Source organism: Nicotiana tabacum, chromosome 11, assembly GCF_000715075.1.
Source record: "Nicotiana tabacum cultivar K326 chromosome 11, ASM71507v2, whole genome shotgun sequence".
NCBI classification, from domain to species: Eukaryota; Viridiplantae; Streptophyta; class Magnoliopsida; order Solanales; family Solanaceae; genus Nicotiana; species Nicotiana tabacum.
The window spans coordinates 2973795-2988974 of NC_134090.1; the positions used below are offsets into that span (position 1 = coordinate 2973795).

At 31.5% G+C, this 15180-nt stretch overlaps 2 protein-coding genes across 2 annotated transcripts; both read right to left on the minus strand.

The window, feature by feature from the left end:
- Positions 1 to 543: 543 nt before the first annotated feature.
- LOC142166483 (homeobox-leucine zipper protein ROC8-like) lies at positions 544 to 3949 on the minus strand. The gene is made up of 4 exons (XM_075225881.1): positions 3671 to 3949; positions 2405 to 2673; positions 1373 to 1462; positions 544 to 1082 (listed from the first exon to the last, which is right to left on the minus strand). The coding sequence occupies exons 1-4, from the start codon at positions 3750 to 3752 to the stop codon at positions 705 to 707; spliced, it is 819 nt and encodes a 272-aa protein (XP_075081982.1). The 5' UTR covers positions 3753 to 3949; the 3' UTR covers positions 544 to 704.
- Positions 3950 to 4294: 345 nt separating this feature from the next.
- On the minus strand, positions 4295 to 9912 carry LOC107761883 (homeobox-leucine zipper protein ROC8-like). The gene is made up of 6 exons (XM_075225851.1): positions 9800 to 9912; positions 9033 to 9150; positions 5746 to 6249; positions 5137 to 5229; positions 4691 to 4900; positions 4295 to 4366 (listed from the first exon to the last, which is right to left on the minus strand). The coding sequence occupies exons 1-6, from the start codon at positions 9910 to 9912 to the stop codon at positions 4295 to 4297; spliced, it is 1110 nt and encodes a 369-aa protein (XP_075081952.1).
- Between the last annotated feature and the right edge of the window lie 5268 nt (positions 9913 to 15180).

Consider the following 15180-nt stretch of genomic DNA (forward strand, 5'->3'; position numbering starts at 1 on the left):
GAAAATGAATGCACTAAGGCGCAACAACTTTAGGGTAAAAGATTTTTTGGCAAGAGGCAGGACTCCCTAGAGAAGCAGGAGGCCCATTGAGAATGGAAAGGACGCAATTAGTAGCGGAGGCAGGATTTTTACTAACGATATTCAACATCTATTGTATATATATTTAAAAAATTGACCTTGTATATATAATGTGATTTTCTGGCAACGGAAGTTCGAATAGATCTCCTTCCGCCCCTCTAACTCCACCCCTGAATGCAACTGCCAACATTTAAAATTAGAACAACTAAACATTAGTCCGGTGTACGCAGTCTTACCCTGCATTAGAACAACTAAACATTAGCCTGGTGTACGCGGCCTTACCCTGCATTAGAACAACTAAACATTCAGGACGGTAATTTGAGCAACCATGAGCTTGTAACTTGACATTAACCTCAACTACATTTAAGAAGAAATTAAACTTCAACTCTCAATAAAAAAGATTGGGATGAACTAAATTTTCAAGAAAATGCACCAAAAATAACCAAAAAAATGAGAAGTCTCAAAATTAGTCTTTCAATATAAAAAAACAACAATAGCATCTCAGTCTTGAGATTTCACAAGTCACATTGAAGGGAAAACACCATCCTTCAAATTTATTTTTGTCTAAGTTTTAAAACCTCTTAGAAAATAAAAACAACATGAAATTAAACCACCATCATTTTTTTTTAATAAGCGCAGTCCAATGCAACTTTGATCTTTTGAACTGTAGAACTCAAAAGGGTATGAACAGTAGCCACTGCCTCCATATTTTGCTGCTTAGACATTGGATTATTATTATTATTGGCAGAAATCAATATTTGAAAAGCCACTGTCAACAGCGAACCGGTTTGTAAAATTCCATTACTGTCCCTATCCGCGGCAAGGCGACCATCAGGACTTATGATGAAACCAGAGGGCAATATGGGAATTTGGGTGGTGTCTTCTCCATTTATAATTGAAGTAACTGTTGGTAAATCTATGGGTGCATAGATTATAAAGGCTCCCATTGGATCAATATTGGTTTCTTGAAGCAATAACATGTTGTTCTCCTTTGGCACATAAGGCTGCAGATATAACAACGACGAGTTTAACTTTTATATACTAATAATAATGTATACGAAATTTTTTTACACTGTCGAATTAAATAAAAGATAACTTCGAATAACTGCCCCTAACAAGTGAATGTCTTACCTGGAAAAGGCAGATAACATGCCAAAATAAGTTACTAAAGTAAAATTGATTACAGAAAATGTCTTTTTATGTAGTAATAACTAAATATTAAAAAGCCTAAAGGAAAAAGATACGAGTTAAATGTGATAATTTTAAGAAAAAACTGTGTAGTTAAGGTGCATACCTGAATTATTGAAATACAGTTTCCAGGAAAAAATCCTGTAGGTATTCGGGCTAACTCACCCACAGCATTCCCATTGGTTAAAACATCCCACTGCACCAACCAAATCAAACTTTAATTAATAAAATCATTAACTTGTATAGATAAACTGAAGTCTATGTATGACAAGATATCAAGAAAAAAAAAAAAGGTCGTCCGGTGCACTAAGTTCTGTTATGCATGGGTTCAAAGAAAGGCCGGACCACAAGGGTCTATTATATGCAGCTATTTTTACAAGAGACTGTTTTCACGGCTCGAACCGGTGACCTCCTGGTCACATGGCAGCACCTTTACTAGTCACGCCAAAGCTCCCCTTCAATATATCAAGCAAACAAATCTAGAATTAACTGATAAGAAAATACACTTTGGACCTAATTCAATCTTGAAAAATTGGCTTATGAGTTGAGAACCGTCCAGTATCATGATGATAAGAAAATGAGATTATTTGCACCATATATATTGTTAAATACCACTCTTTAAACTCTATTCCCGTTAGTCTGGTGAACTAAATTTCGCTTTTAAAAGTTGTTGGTTTTTTTTTTTTTTTTGAAGACAAAATTAGTTTACTGGACTAACAACAACAAGAACAACAACTCAATTGTAATTTCACTAGTGGGGTCTGGGGACGGTAGAATATACGCAGAACTTACCCCTACTCGAAGAAGATAGAGAAGTTGTTTCCAGAAGACCCTCAGAGAGGAAAGAGTAACAGCAAGCAACAACACCAGCAACCCAAACAGAAAACTGAAGCAACAACTTAACGAATGGCCACAAAAAAAGGCTATTTGTGCAAATATCCCAAGAAAATAGACCTTCACGTAACTCAATCTTAAAGCCAGCTTAAGATTAAGTTAGCTCATTTTCTCAGCCAATGTAAGACAACTAGCTACATACCAAACTATAACTGCAGTGGACTAATATCATTAAATCAACAACTTTCATTAATTAAATCAAGTTTTTAAATTTTAAAAGGAATATTAAAGGAAAGATACAAACCTGAGTTCTTGTCTTCTCATCTTTGAAGAAATTAAAAACAGTATCAAATGAAAGAGGAAGCCATGGGGAAGTAGCAGCAGTAACAATCAAGCCTTTTGGTTGACTTATATCTTCATTTTTCCTAAATGAAACTCGAACTCCACTGTTTGTCATCTCTGATGAAGTAGGGAAATCTAATCTGTCTCCCATACTTAGTATTTCACAAAAACTCTTCACCATCCTTTGAGATATTTGCATAACATTTTGCTTTCCTTCTAGTGCACCAATCACTATAAGAAAGAAAAATAAAATGACATAATAAAAAAAATTATTTAGACACTTAAACCAATGTCCGACCTATTGAACGTCGTGTGGGCAGTGGCGTACGCATAATATTTGGTAAGTGGTATCAATATTTGAAAAAATAAACGAATGAATAAAAGGGCAGTCGGTGCATTAAGCTCCTGCTATGCGCGGGGTCCGGAAAGAGTCGGACCACAAGGGACAAGAGGTTATTTCCACGGCTCGAACCCGTGACCCCTGGTCACATGGCAGCAATTTTACCAGTTACGCCAAGGCTCCCCTTCAAATGAACGAATGAATAAATCACTATAATAACAAACAATGTCATTTTTTATAGGGATCTTTATACAAATAATCGGTCATATTCATTGTTTATTTTTTCTAACCATATACATAGATTATATACCATTATACACATAGAATACATGAATTATACATATATTATACTTCCGTCAGCTATTTTTAGTTTAAGAGGTTGGAGAGACGGCTATTTGGATTGATTCTTCTTTTTAAAAAAAATTTATTTACACCCAATATTTTCATTTCGTATACAATCTATATATATATGTATTTTATAAAAATTTCGACGAAGCGATGTCATGTGACACTGCTTGCCGTAAGGTGTATTTGCTCCTACATGTCAGGCGACAGTGGTGGAGCCAGAATTTGAAACTTATAGGTTCGAGAACCCGTATTTTGCATTCTAGCTCCGCGTTGGTCTGGTGGTAGACGGGCAACAACATAAGGTGTTAATAGACATGTGTTAGACCCTTAGTTTAGGTGTCTGGAATAAAAGTTGTGATAAATTAAAGGGCACTCCGATGCACTAGACATCCTGTATTCATGCAGGGTTCGGGGAAGAGCCGCACCCCAAAGGTGTGATGTAGACAATCTACCATAATACAAGTATTAGAGAATGCTTCCACGATTCGAACTCGTGACCCATAGGAAAAAAGAAAAAGAAAGGAAAAGGAATGGATTTACCTCCTTCAAAATCATGATTGTTTGCACCCATTGCAAAATTGTGTCTCTCAGAGATCCTTTGAAGAGTAATTATCCATCTCATAGCTCCAAATGTTTGACGACCACACACTAAATCTCTATAGAGACGATTAGTATGAGTTTTGTCATCCACATGAACATGCTCAAGCCAAGTAACCTACAAGAGAAAAAATCAAAAGACAAAATTTGAAATTTTAGAATCTTAATCATAGCCAAAAAGAGGAGATTAAAAGAGAAAAAGATAAAACTATAAGCTTAATTATAGAAGAATTAACCCAAATAGTTGTTCACTTAATCTTTTAAACTAAAAATAGTCGGCGGATGTATAATATACATATAATTTATGTATAATATATGTATAAATATATATAATTTATGTATACATGCTAGAAAAAATAAACATTAAATCTGGTCGGTTATTTGCGTAAGACGTAAAGGGTAATTGGTAAGGTTAGAGATAGAAATTCTAGTAAAGAGATTCAAAAAAGAACAGGAATGTTATGGATATAATTTGAACCTTCAATGTAAAGTAATATGGGGATTTAACAATTTATATATATACAAAAAAAAAAAATATTTTTACCCCTATTGCACAATATAATTTTCTTAGAAAGAGAATTCAATTGAACTCCTTTCGGATCCTATAGCTCCCCTTCTGCTAATGACATGATGTTCAACCTATAGAAAAGAATATCGAAATACTATTATAGTCAAACCTGTCTAAAACAACCTCATTTATTCCGATATTTTTTAGTTGCTATAGTAAAATGTTGTTATAGAGGACATATATTATAACATAATATAAAATTTCGTTCCGAGAAAACTTGACTTTTATAGTAAAATAATTGTTATATAGGGATGTTGTTATAGAGAGGTTTATGCCTCTCAAAGGCTTATAGTTTGGTGGTATGGTGAAAATTTCTTACACAAAATAACATATGATAAATATCTTTGTAACATAACATATCACATAACTTGCGTAATCATAGACAATATTCTTACCATACTTTTCCCATTGCCCAAATCTTGAATAACACAACCAGAAGGAAATTTCCATGACTGAGAAGCTCCACCACTTTGAATTTCTCTTAAGTTATCAAATGAAACATCAACCATTGTCCATGTTGTTGGATCAAGTTGTCGACAACAACGAATGAAGAAAAAATCTCTAGCTCCCACAAGAGGAGATAGAATATGTAACTTTTCATACATCTGTTCCAAAGAAGCAAATTAAAAAGTTAGGTATATCATTTTAATCTATGTTGCCCGGATTCTCTCAAGATGTCATCGGGTCCGCGTCGGATCCTCCAAAAGTAGTGAATTTTTTTAGGGTTCGACACGGGTACGACATCATTTTAGAAAGTTTGCGCCACATAGTTTTTAATGCGCCGCGATTTTGATGTTTATTTTCCTAGGAGATAATAAAAAATGGATTAAATTTTTTATACCAATTGTACAGAGCCTCCGAAATTCTCAGTGTCAACAACTTCAATAGTCCTAGCTTTTGTGACAATAGTAGGAAACATGTTCATATATCTGACCTGCATATACAAATTAAATCATCATTTTTTTAAGTATGAGATTAAACAATATACAGAATAAAATTAAAAAATAGAAATAAACAAGCACAAGATACTAGCATACATCTCTGACATGACTAATTAAAAGGTACTCCTAGAAAGCAATGGACCTAAGGAAAACATATGCCGAATATGACTAAAACTATTTTTTTTTTCTTTAATTGTACCCGATTTTTCATTATTTTTTTTAAAAAAAAAAAAAAAGGCAACCCGATGTATTAAGCTCCCGTTATGTGTGGGGTCCGGGGAAGGGCTGGACCACAAGGGTCTATTGTACGCGGCCTTAACTTGCATTTCTGCGAGAGGCTATTTTCACGGCTCGAACCCGTGACCTTCTGGTCACATGACAGCAACTTTACCAGTACCCGATTTTTCATTATGGTTTTAAAAATTCAAAAGAAATTATGAGTATCTGATTAAATTTCAAATATTTTTATTCTCAACTTTAACCAAATATTATCCAAAACGCATACTTACTGGATCAAGAAATATTTGAATCAGCTCAATTGCAGTCATTGTCACAACTCCAGACTCCTTTGATGATTCAATACGAGCAGCAGATGATTTGTAAGGTTGATTTGGCTTTGGATAAATCTTTTCATAACTATCACGATTAATAAAATATCTCCCATCAATTTGTGACTTAATCCAAATTGGTTCATTCATTTGCAAAAGCTCCACAATTTCATCTGTTGCACTAATAACAGTCCCAAATATTATTGATTTTTCCCGGTCAAAACGAATTTCTTCATTTTCTTGAATTATTGGTGGTGATGGTGGCGGCGGTGGAATATTAGCTGTTGAATTTCCTCGAACGTTATTTAGTTGATTTTCAATGGGAGAGCCAACTATATTTTGGCTAACCAAACTTTCATCAGATGAACTTGATAAAGATCCAACAGTATTTTGTGGTGCTAATTGTGAAGTCATTGCAAAAGACCTTCCCACAAAACTGGAGATCAAATTAGATATTCGTTCATGCTGCAATAATTAAAATAAAATTTTTTAATAAGTCCGTGAAAAGGCTGAGAAATAAAATACGAAAAAAAAAAAATTAACAACAATTGTTAAACTATATATGCCATGAAATGCTAATGAAACCAAGCTAATTAAAAGTGTGAGGTCATAAAATATTAGATTAGGTTCATTTAAACTTCAATTGCCAACTTTTTCTTTTATTTTTTCTTTTTAAAATCAATGGTGATGTTTAGATCAGCTTGTGTACACCTGGATTATATATTTTTACATAATCAAGTTATGTTACTTACTATAATTGGTAAATATATTATGATAAACATGGTTAGATAAAATAAAAAATAAAGTAAATAACCTACTATAAAAAGGTTAAGTTATTATGCAAAAATAACGTAAACTATTTTTGTTCAGTTCATTGATTGCTCGACCAGGACGATCTTCTCTTGTCAGAGGCATATCAATTCATAAGCATCGGGTTCATGTGAACCCAATATTTTTTAGGTAGAATATAAAGATATATGTAAAACCTTACTAATATTCCAACAAATGTTAGATCAAACCCATAATTTCATATATGTACAATAAGTTGTGTGCAAAAAAACGTAAAGATTAAACCCGTCAAGTTTAAAACATAAATCTGCCTCGGTCTCTTGTTATATATTTGTAAGTAATTTTTTTTTCCTCAATCTAACTGAGATTGATGAAAATGCACAATAGTCCTTACATATACTCTAGCACTCATGAAAGATCTTTTTTGTAGTCAATAAAATTAAATTAAAAATTACGGGGAAAACAGTTAATTAAATACAATAATAAAAATAAAATAAAATTACCTCATCTCTCAATCGTTGATTTGCCATTTTCATTTTTTCTAAATTACGTTTCCTTTCTTCTTCTCCAGGGGGTGGACCATCACAGTGTGGGCAAATAATATTTTTCAGTGCCTCTCTCATTGCCATATTCTCACAATGAAATCTTTCATTTTCTGTTCGAAGAGTATTGTTGTCTGCTCTCTCACTTAGTGCCTGCATATATATATATATATATATATATATATATAATAAATATATAGATAAATAAATCAGCTATTAGCTAATATTAAATATAGTAAGAAAATGAAATTAGTAGTACCTGGAAAGAATATTTTTAAATGTTAATAAATTTTCTTTGTTTTATGTGCATTGATAGATACAATATTTACTTTTTCTAGCCGATATACATAAATTATACATAGTTATGCATATATTATACATCCGCATACTATTTATAGTTTAATAGATTAGGTGAGCGGCTACTTGGGTTAATTCTTCCTTTTATTTTCAACTGTGCAAATAGATTTTTTGAGTTTTAATTGTTTTAACAGAATTACTGATACTAGCAATTTTTATTCTATTCTTTTTCTCATTCTTTGATAACGTTATAATTAACTTATATGCCTAAATAAAGTAAAAAAGAAATAAGCATTTAAAAATTTCAATTGAAAATAGAAGAAGGAAAATGTCTATTATCTAATTTAAGTTGGAAGGGAAGTTCAAAATTTTAGATAAAGTAGGAGCGAGAAAAAAAATCATCCACAGAAATGAAAATTAGAACTTCGGAGCCGAGTTTGCAAGTTTTTGAAGGATCCGCTCCCGTATGAGTGGCAAAATTAGTGGGCAAAATATAAAACTCGATCGGCCGAAATTGATTATATTCGCTAGTCAAAAATGTATAAAATATGTAGATTATATGTATATAATACAAATATATACAAAAATATATATTTTATCGGTTATTATTTTTGGAGCTGTTCAAAATATATTTATCTTTATTTAAAAATTTATTATCTGTAAATTTAATTAATAATATGTTATGATTTGGATTAAATATCTAGCCCAAATTAACTCATTAGAAGAATTGAAGAATTAACCCGAACAGCCGCTCACTCAATCGCTTAAATTAGGAATATATATATATATATATATATATATATATATATATATATATATATATATATATATATATATAATCGTGTATAATCAATGTACAATCTATGTATATGGCTAGAAAAAGTAAACAGTGAATATGGCCGGCTATTCGTGTAAAGATCCAAAAACAATTTGTCAAAACTCAAAAGATTTTTTTTCATTTTTTTTTGTATGATATGTTAAAATATTGTCATAATAAAGAAAAAGATTTATTAGCAATTTTCCCTAATTAAACACATTATTAGAAAACAAATAATAAAACTTAAAACTTAGAGTTTATCAAATTGGGCTATAATTCATTTTTAGCCCTCTAGATTTCTGTAATTCGTCAATGATTCCAGAAACGAATAATCATTTGTCACTAGCTGTAACACCAGATTTTTTGTGGCTTCAACTGGAAATTATGTAACTTCCCAAAAATCTATCAAAAATAGAAAAAAAATCCATTTAATAGGACTCCTTGCTAAGATATGGAACCCATTTGAGGGTTATGTATTTCGGATGATGTGACCTGATTCTATTATAATACTTTTTAATCGCTGGATGAAATTTGCGACCTAAAGTTAAACTTTAATAATAGACCTTAAATTTATTTTAATGAAACCTTTACTTAAAGGACTTTAATGACCTCACCCTAGAGCCGGCCCTACTTATAATTAATCAATTTTTTCAATTGTAATCCATATGTATATCTTATAACAAAGTCGCTTTTTATTAGATTTTCACATACTTCAATTAATATCAAAGGTGTCAGTTAATTATAATTAATCATTTCGTAATTAAATCAATCATGCGCATAAAAAATAGACTAAATTAAATCACCTTTGTTTGAGTCCTTTTGTTTTGAAACCAAAACTTGATCTGCTTAGGATCAAGCCCTATTTCCCTACTCAGTTGACGTCGCTGGTTCTCATCTGGATGTGGACATTCCTTGAAAAATCTTCATTTCAATATTCAAAAAAATAAAAGCATCATCAGCAGTGGCGCAATCAAAAAAAATCTTAAGAGTATTCAAGACTTAGTATACATGTATGAAAGTAATTTTTGACCTATATATATATATATACGATATAATTTTTCGGCTAATGGTGTTTAAGTTTAACTAATCAAGTATTCGCCAACTCTTTTTCAATAAACCTAAAAAATAAAAGGATTTGCACGAGAACTTTCTCATGTAACGAGAAGAGATTAGAAGGAAATCACGCCCTTATGTAAGAGTTAATGTACAAACGAAGAATTGAACAACCTATTCATGTATAAAAGAAGATTTATTTGGTAGAACATCATCCAAATAAACTCCTTTTGAACCATTTTAGCAAGTAAATAAAAAAATCAATTATATTGATATTTTTACTAAATTTTAATGGGCTTATAAGGAAAGGACGAAAAAAAGACATGAAATGAATAAGAAATAATATAAATGCACAAAAAAAAGTGTTTAATGGTTAATCAATTTTGTTTTAACACTCATTTCTATGTAAGAAAATGACTACATTTCCTTATACCAATTTGTTTTTTTCTAAAAAAAGGCCATATATGAAGGTGCAAGTTTTTTTTGTTTTTAATCTTTCAAATAATTAAAATCTTACGTTTCAAGCTGCTGAATTTGTTCCACAGAATGTCTGTTATACTGCTTCTGCCTTCTTGATCTTTTTCTAGAGCTTGAGGATTCTCCAATTTGTTCATTCCCAGAATCAGCCATTTTTCTTTGCTTTTCTGTTCAAAACAAAAAATTTAAAAACACACACACACACACAAAAAGTGTTTTTTTGATTATTTTTTAAGACAATCCACTTATATATGAAATAATAGTTATAGAACAAAGAGAAAAGAGATAAAAGAGATTTCTAACCTGTGATATGTTAATTAAAAGGATTGAGACTAAAAGAGTGAAATATTATATATGGTCTTTTTTATAGTAGAAAGCAAGTTGACAACACATGTAATAGACACAGAATCTGATATAGCAAAATATTCGGGGGTTAAGATTTTATAATGTGTAAACACAATATAAGAATTGTGATACGCTTCTCTGTTTCTTTCACTAATGTTTTGACTGATGTGTATAAATAGTCTACTATTTAAACAATGTTTGTTTATAAATAGTCCGGAGTGAGATTTTACGTGTAAACACAACATAAGAATTATAATACAATTCTCTTTTTCTTCACAAAAAATTTGATTTGAGAATATTAGCATAAACGGTCTGGTTTTATACAAAAGCAAAATGCACGTGCATCATTAATATTGTCATGTACGCGTCATGATAAGATAAAAAGTTGAGAGTGAGATTTTATATGTAGACGCGAGATACGAATTGTGTCCAAATATATTTCCAAATATATATGCATGTTATGATAAAATGAGAAGTTAGGTATGAGTTCTTAGAATGCATAAGCAAAAGATAATAATTGTTATATGCTTTGTTAGGATCGGGAACCCGGATAGTGCGGAATATAGACAAACAACGGTATAATGACAATAACAAAGACAATGAAAGTTGATAACAACGACAATTAAAGTAGATAAAAAAGACACAAATTTAACGTGGTTCGGTCAAAGTGACCTACGTCCACAAGCGAAGAAGGGCAATTTACTATAACAATAAGAGTACAAAAGAGAGTACAAAATTAGAGTAAATACTCTAATTAATCCCAAATACCCTAAGGGAATAACCTCACAAGATTACTCCAAAGAAAGGGTTCACACAAGTGCTTCCCAACACTAACTCTCATACAAAATACTCTTAATAAAGGAAGAAAGGAAGAAACAAGAATTGAAGACAAGTCTTGTTGGTGTGTCTAAAATGAACTAATGGCCTTCCCTTTTATAGGCAAAAAAGTCTTAACCTCTTAGGTGTAAAAGAAGAGATACAACTTGTGCAAATGATGTCCAACACACAATACAATATTTTTGGGTCTCAAAGAATATTGCCAACAAAGTCTACACTTTGCAAAGATGCTTATATGAGATGAACTCCATTTGACAAAATAATGGCCATATTACATGCTTCTTGATTTCTTTGCTACAATTTGGTCGGAAATTTGCATAAGCAGTTTGTTATCCGTGTATTATCTATGAAAATAGTCGAAAGTGAGATTTTACATGTAAACCAAGATACGGATCGCGATATGCTTCGTTGTTTCTTGACCAAATTTGGGTATGAGAATATTAGCATAAACGGCATGCTTCTTATACATTATCTACGTAAATTACACGCGCATTATCATGGTTTTATACATACCATGATAAAATAAAAGGTCGAGATAAATATTTTACGTAAAATGTAAAAACACAAGATACGAATTACTATGATTTACTATATATGCGTAAATAGTTTGGAGTGAGATTCTATAACATATAACACAAGATAAAAATTGTGGTATGCTTCTATTTCTTCACCAAAATATTTTGGTTTGAGAATATTAGCGTAAGTAGTCTGCTTTTTATACGTTTATGTAAATTGCACGCGCGTAATTATTATGGTGTCATATAGATGTCATGATAAAATAAAACAAAGATTATGAGATTTTATAAAGTGTACACACAATAACTTTAATAAGTTTCTCTGTTTCTTCTCTAAGTTCTAATTAATATGAGAATATTAGCATAAACGATCTGTTTTTCATATATTATGAAAATAGCACGCGTATTATTATGATATCATAATAATATTTTGTGGAATTATGTCAATCAATCAATTTCTAATATTAATTCAACTATCAGTCAACCACCAATAAATGAAAAACGCCTCAAAAGTTCGCCGCAATTGTATAATCATGTAAGAGTTTTTTTATGCATACAAGAGTACAAACTATATATTAAACACTATTTTGTTTAATCAGATAGAGATATTGGGATATTAATAATGGGATGACACAAGATGACCCCTATAAGAAATTAATCATCCCCTTATCTAAGGGAATAAATAAAATAATATTGGATATTTGACTTCTGAATATATTCTAAACATCTACCTTTTTTTTTGCTATGGATATAGTTTTTAACGATCTTATAGGGTCGACGTATTAAGGAGTAACATTAGTGTGTAAAAGTTTCCGTTACGGAAAGAAAATATAGAGATATAGGATGGTCTAATACTTTTAGAAAAACTATATTATGATTATCAGTGATAAAGATAATCAACAAATGGTTATAGTTGTTACAATTGTAATATTAATAGGATTAAGTAAATTTCAATTATATTTTAAATACGTGACAAAATTGGTGAGAACAAGTCAGCCAATAGCACCTGGAAAATTGGTATTCATTTCTTCTTGATTATAGTAATATAATTATATCTGATATTGGTTTTGGCAGATTTAGTAAGTAAAGTTCTTCGTAGGAAAAGAATTCAACAGTTCCCCGTAAAATAAAAATGTTATTAACTAATGTGCTTGATTTCCTTTCTTTTCTATTTGCTTCAAATAAAGTTAATTCGTTGATATTCCATATTTGATTATTTTGATAATTTTCGAAGCGTCACTTAAGTAGGGATGATAAACAAGACAAGACAAAGCAGGGCGGGGCATGTAAAATTTTTGCCCCGTAAAATTTTAACTTGCCCCGCCCTGCTTAATTTATTTATTTAAATAATTATAATGCAATGATTTTATGCACTAAATTGTGATAGGTTTATTACTTTATACTTGACAAAGTTGGTCTAATGAGTCTACTCTTTGACGGAAGTAACAATGACTACTTCAACTCATTCTGCTCTTATATTGACCAAATTAGTTGAGTTTTGACAAAAATATATATATATATCACCATGTAATAATAATATTGAAGCTTTTAACACTACATGCAATTATAGTATCACATCTAGAGCATCTAGACGTGTAGGCTAGCTATCAAACTAGTGAGTAAAAATCACAAGAGATCAAGATTCAAATTCTAGCAGGTGATTTATACTTCCAGAAAGTAACAAATACCCCATAAAATAGTCAAGATATATGCAAATTAGTTCAATTAATATGTACTATATTAAAAGTATGAAGACCCGTAACGAAATATCGTTTGCCTTTTTTTTCTTTAAAAATAAATTTTATTTCGTCATATTTAAAAATAAATATTTAATTATTTTTCTAATATTTAGGATTTCAAAATTAACTAAATTTTGTGTATTAATATATTCTTATTTAAATTGTATAAAGTATGTATAGTTAAATCAATCGTTATTCTCTTGGATTACTTTTTTCACAATGAGTCAAACCATATTTGTAACGACTCGCCCGGTCGTTTTGAGTGTTGTAGCCCCGTCCCTTATTTACTGCTTATTTCATGCTCATTTGTCATTATGTGACTTGTCGGAGTAGTTGGTTCGGTTCCGGGAATGTTTCGGAATGAGTTGAGACACTTAGTCTCAAGGTTGGAAGCTTAAGTTGAAAAGGTTGACCGAATGTTGACTTATGTGTAAACAACTCCTAAATGGAGTTTCGATGGTTTCAATAGCTCCGTAAGGTGATTTTGGACTTAGGAGTGTGTCCGCATAGCGATTTGAAGGTCCGTAGTTGATTTAGACTTGAAATGGCGAAAGTTAGAAAATTAAAAGTTTTGAAAATTGAGAAGTAATTGTGATTGAGTTTAACTTCTATGAATTATAAAGTGCAAGAAAATATTACATGTTACTTAAAAAATAACTACTACTATTTATAAAAAAAATAACAACCTAAAAGATAAGACAAATAACTTTATAACATATTAAATCCCGTTCATATACATGCAGACATTTTTTTACGCAAGCCGTGTATAAGTGAAATAGTTTCTGATTTTAGTCTTCTTATAGTACTCCCACTGTATCATATTAACAGTTGTGGTTACTAAAAATAATTGTCTCAAATTATTTGTCATTTTAGAAGTTCAAGACAAAATTGATTATTTTTCCTTTTTTACTCTTAATAATAATTGTTTTTCAATATGGAGATAACACATAAATAGAATAAATATTCAACGAATAGAGATTATATCTTAAGATTGTGAATCTTTAAACCAACTCCGACTAAATTGGCACATTTTTTCCTAAATAAAGTTTTAGGAAATTTATGATAAACTGGTTGGCAAGGCCCTCTTTATATGCAGTGCCCTGTTGTGACTTAATCCTTCTTGTGGCAGCTCGTATTCATGAAAAGTGTTCTTGTGGCTTTCCAACACTTGCCCTACCATGTTGGTCAACTCTCCACTGGTGATGTTGTTAGGTACATAGGCTTCGTTGAACACCTTCATCAGGGCATTCTTATGTGCCTCGGAGTTTTGCAATAATGATAAAATGGATATTTAAGCTGGGGTTTTGTTCAAATGATCAATCACAAAATATTCCCTTGCTTGCACCTTTCTCCAAAGGTCAGTTACTGGGATCAGATTTTGATTCCGCAAGTTGGAGTAGGTCTGTGTGTCATTTATGACTTGTGCGCAAAATTTGAGGTCAATCGGACTTGATTTGTTAGGTTTCGGCATCGATTGTAGAAGTTGGAATTTCTTAATTTTTGTTAAGTTTGAATTGAGGTGCGATTCGTGTTTTGATGTTGTTTGATGTAATTTGAGGCCTCGACTAAGTTCGTATCGTATTTTAGGACTTGTTGGTATGTTTGGTTGAGGTCACGGGGGCCTCGGGAGTTGTTTCGGATGGTTAACGGATCGAATTTTGGACTTGGGAGATTGCTGAAGTTTTTATGATGTACAGGTCTGGTTTCCTTCTATGCAATCACGTGAATAGGTCTGCGATCGCAAAGGCTTGTTTGGACAGTTGGGATTTTTATTCTACGCGTTCGCGGGATGAGGGTTGTGATCGCGTAGGTTAGAGAAGCAGTGAATCGCGAACGCATGGGTTAGGTGACCTATCGCGCACAATGCAAACCTCAATACAAGATATGAATCGGTCGATCACAATTATAGTAACCCAACAAGAGTCGGGATCGAATCCACAAGGAGATAGATGGAAGTTAGGAGTATATATTCTAGTGCGTGAATT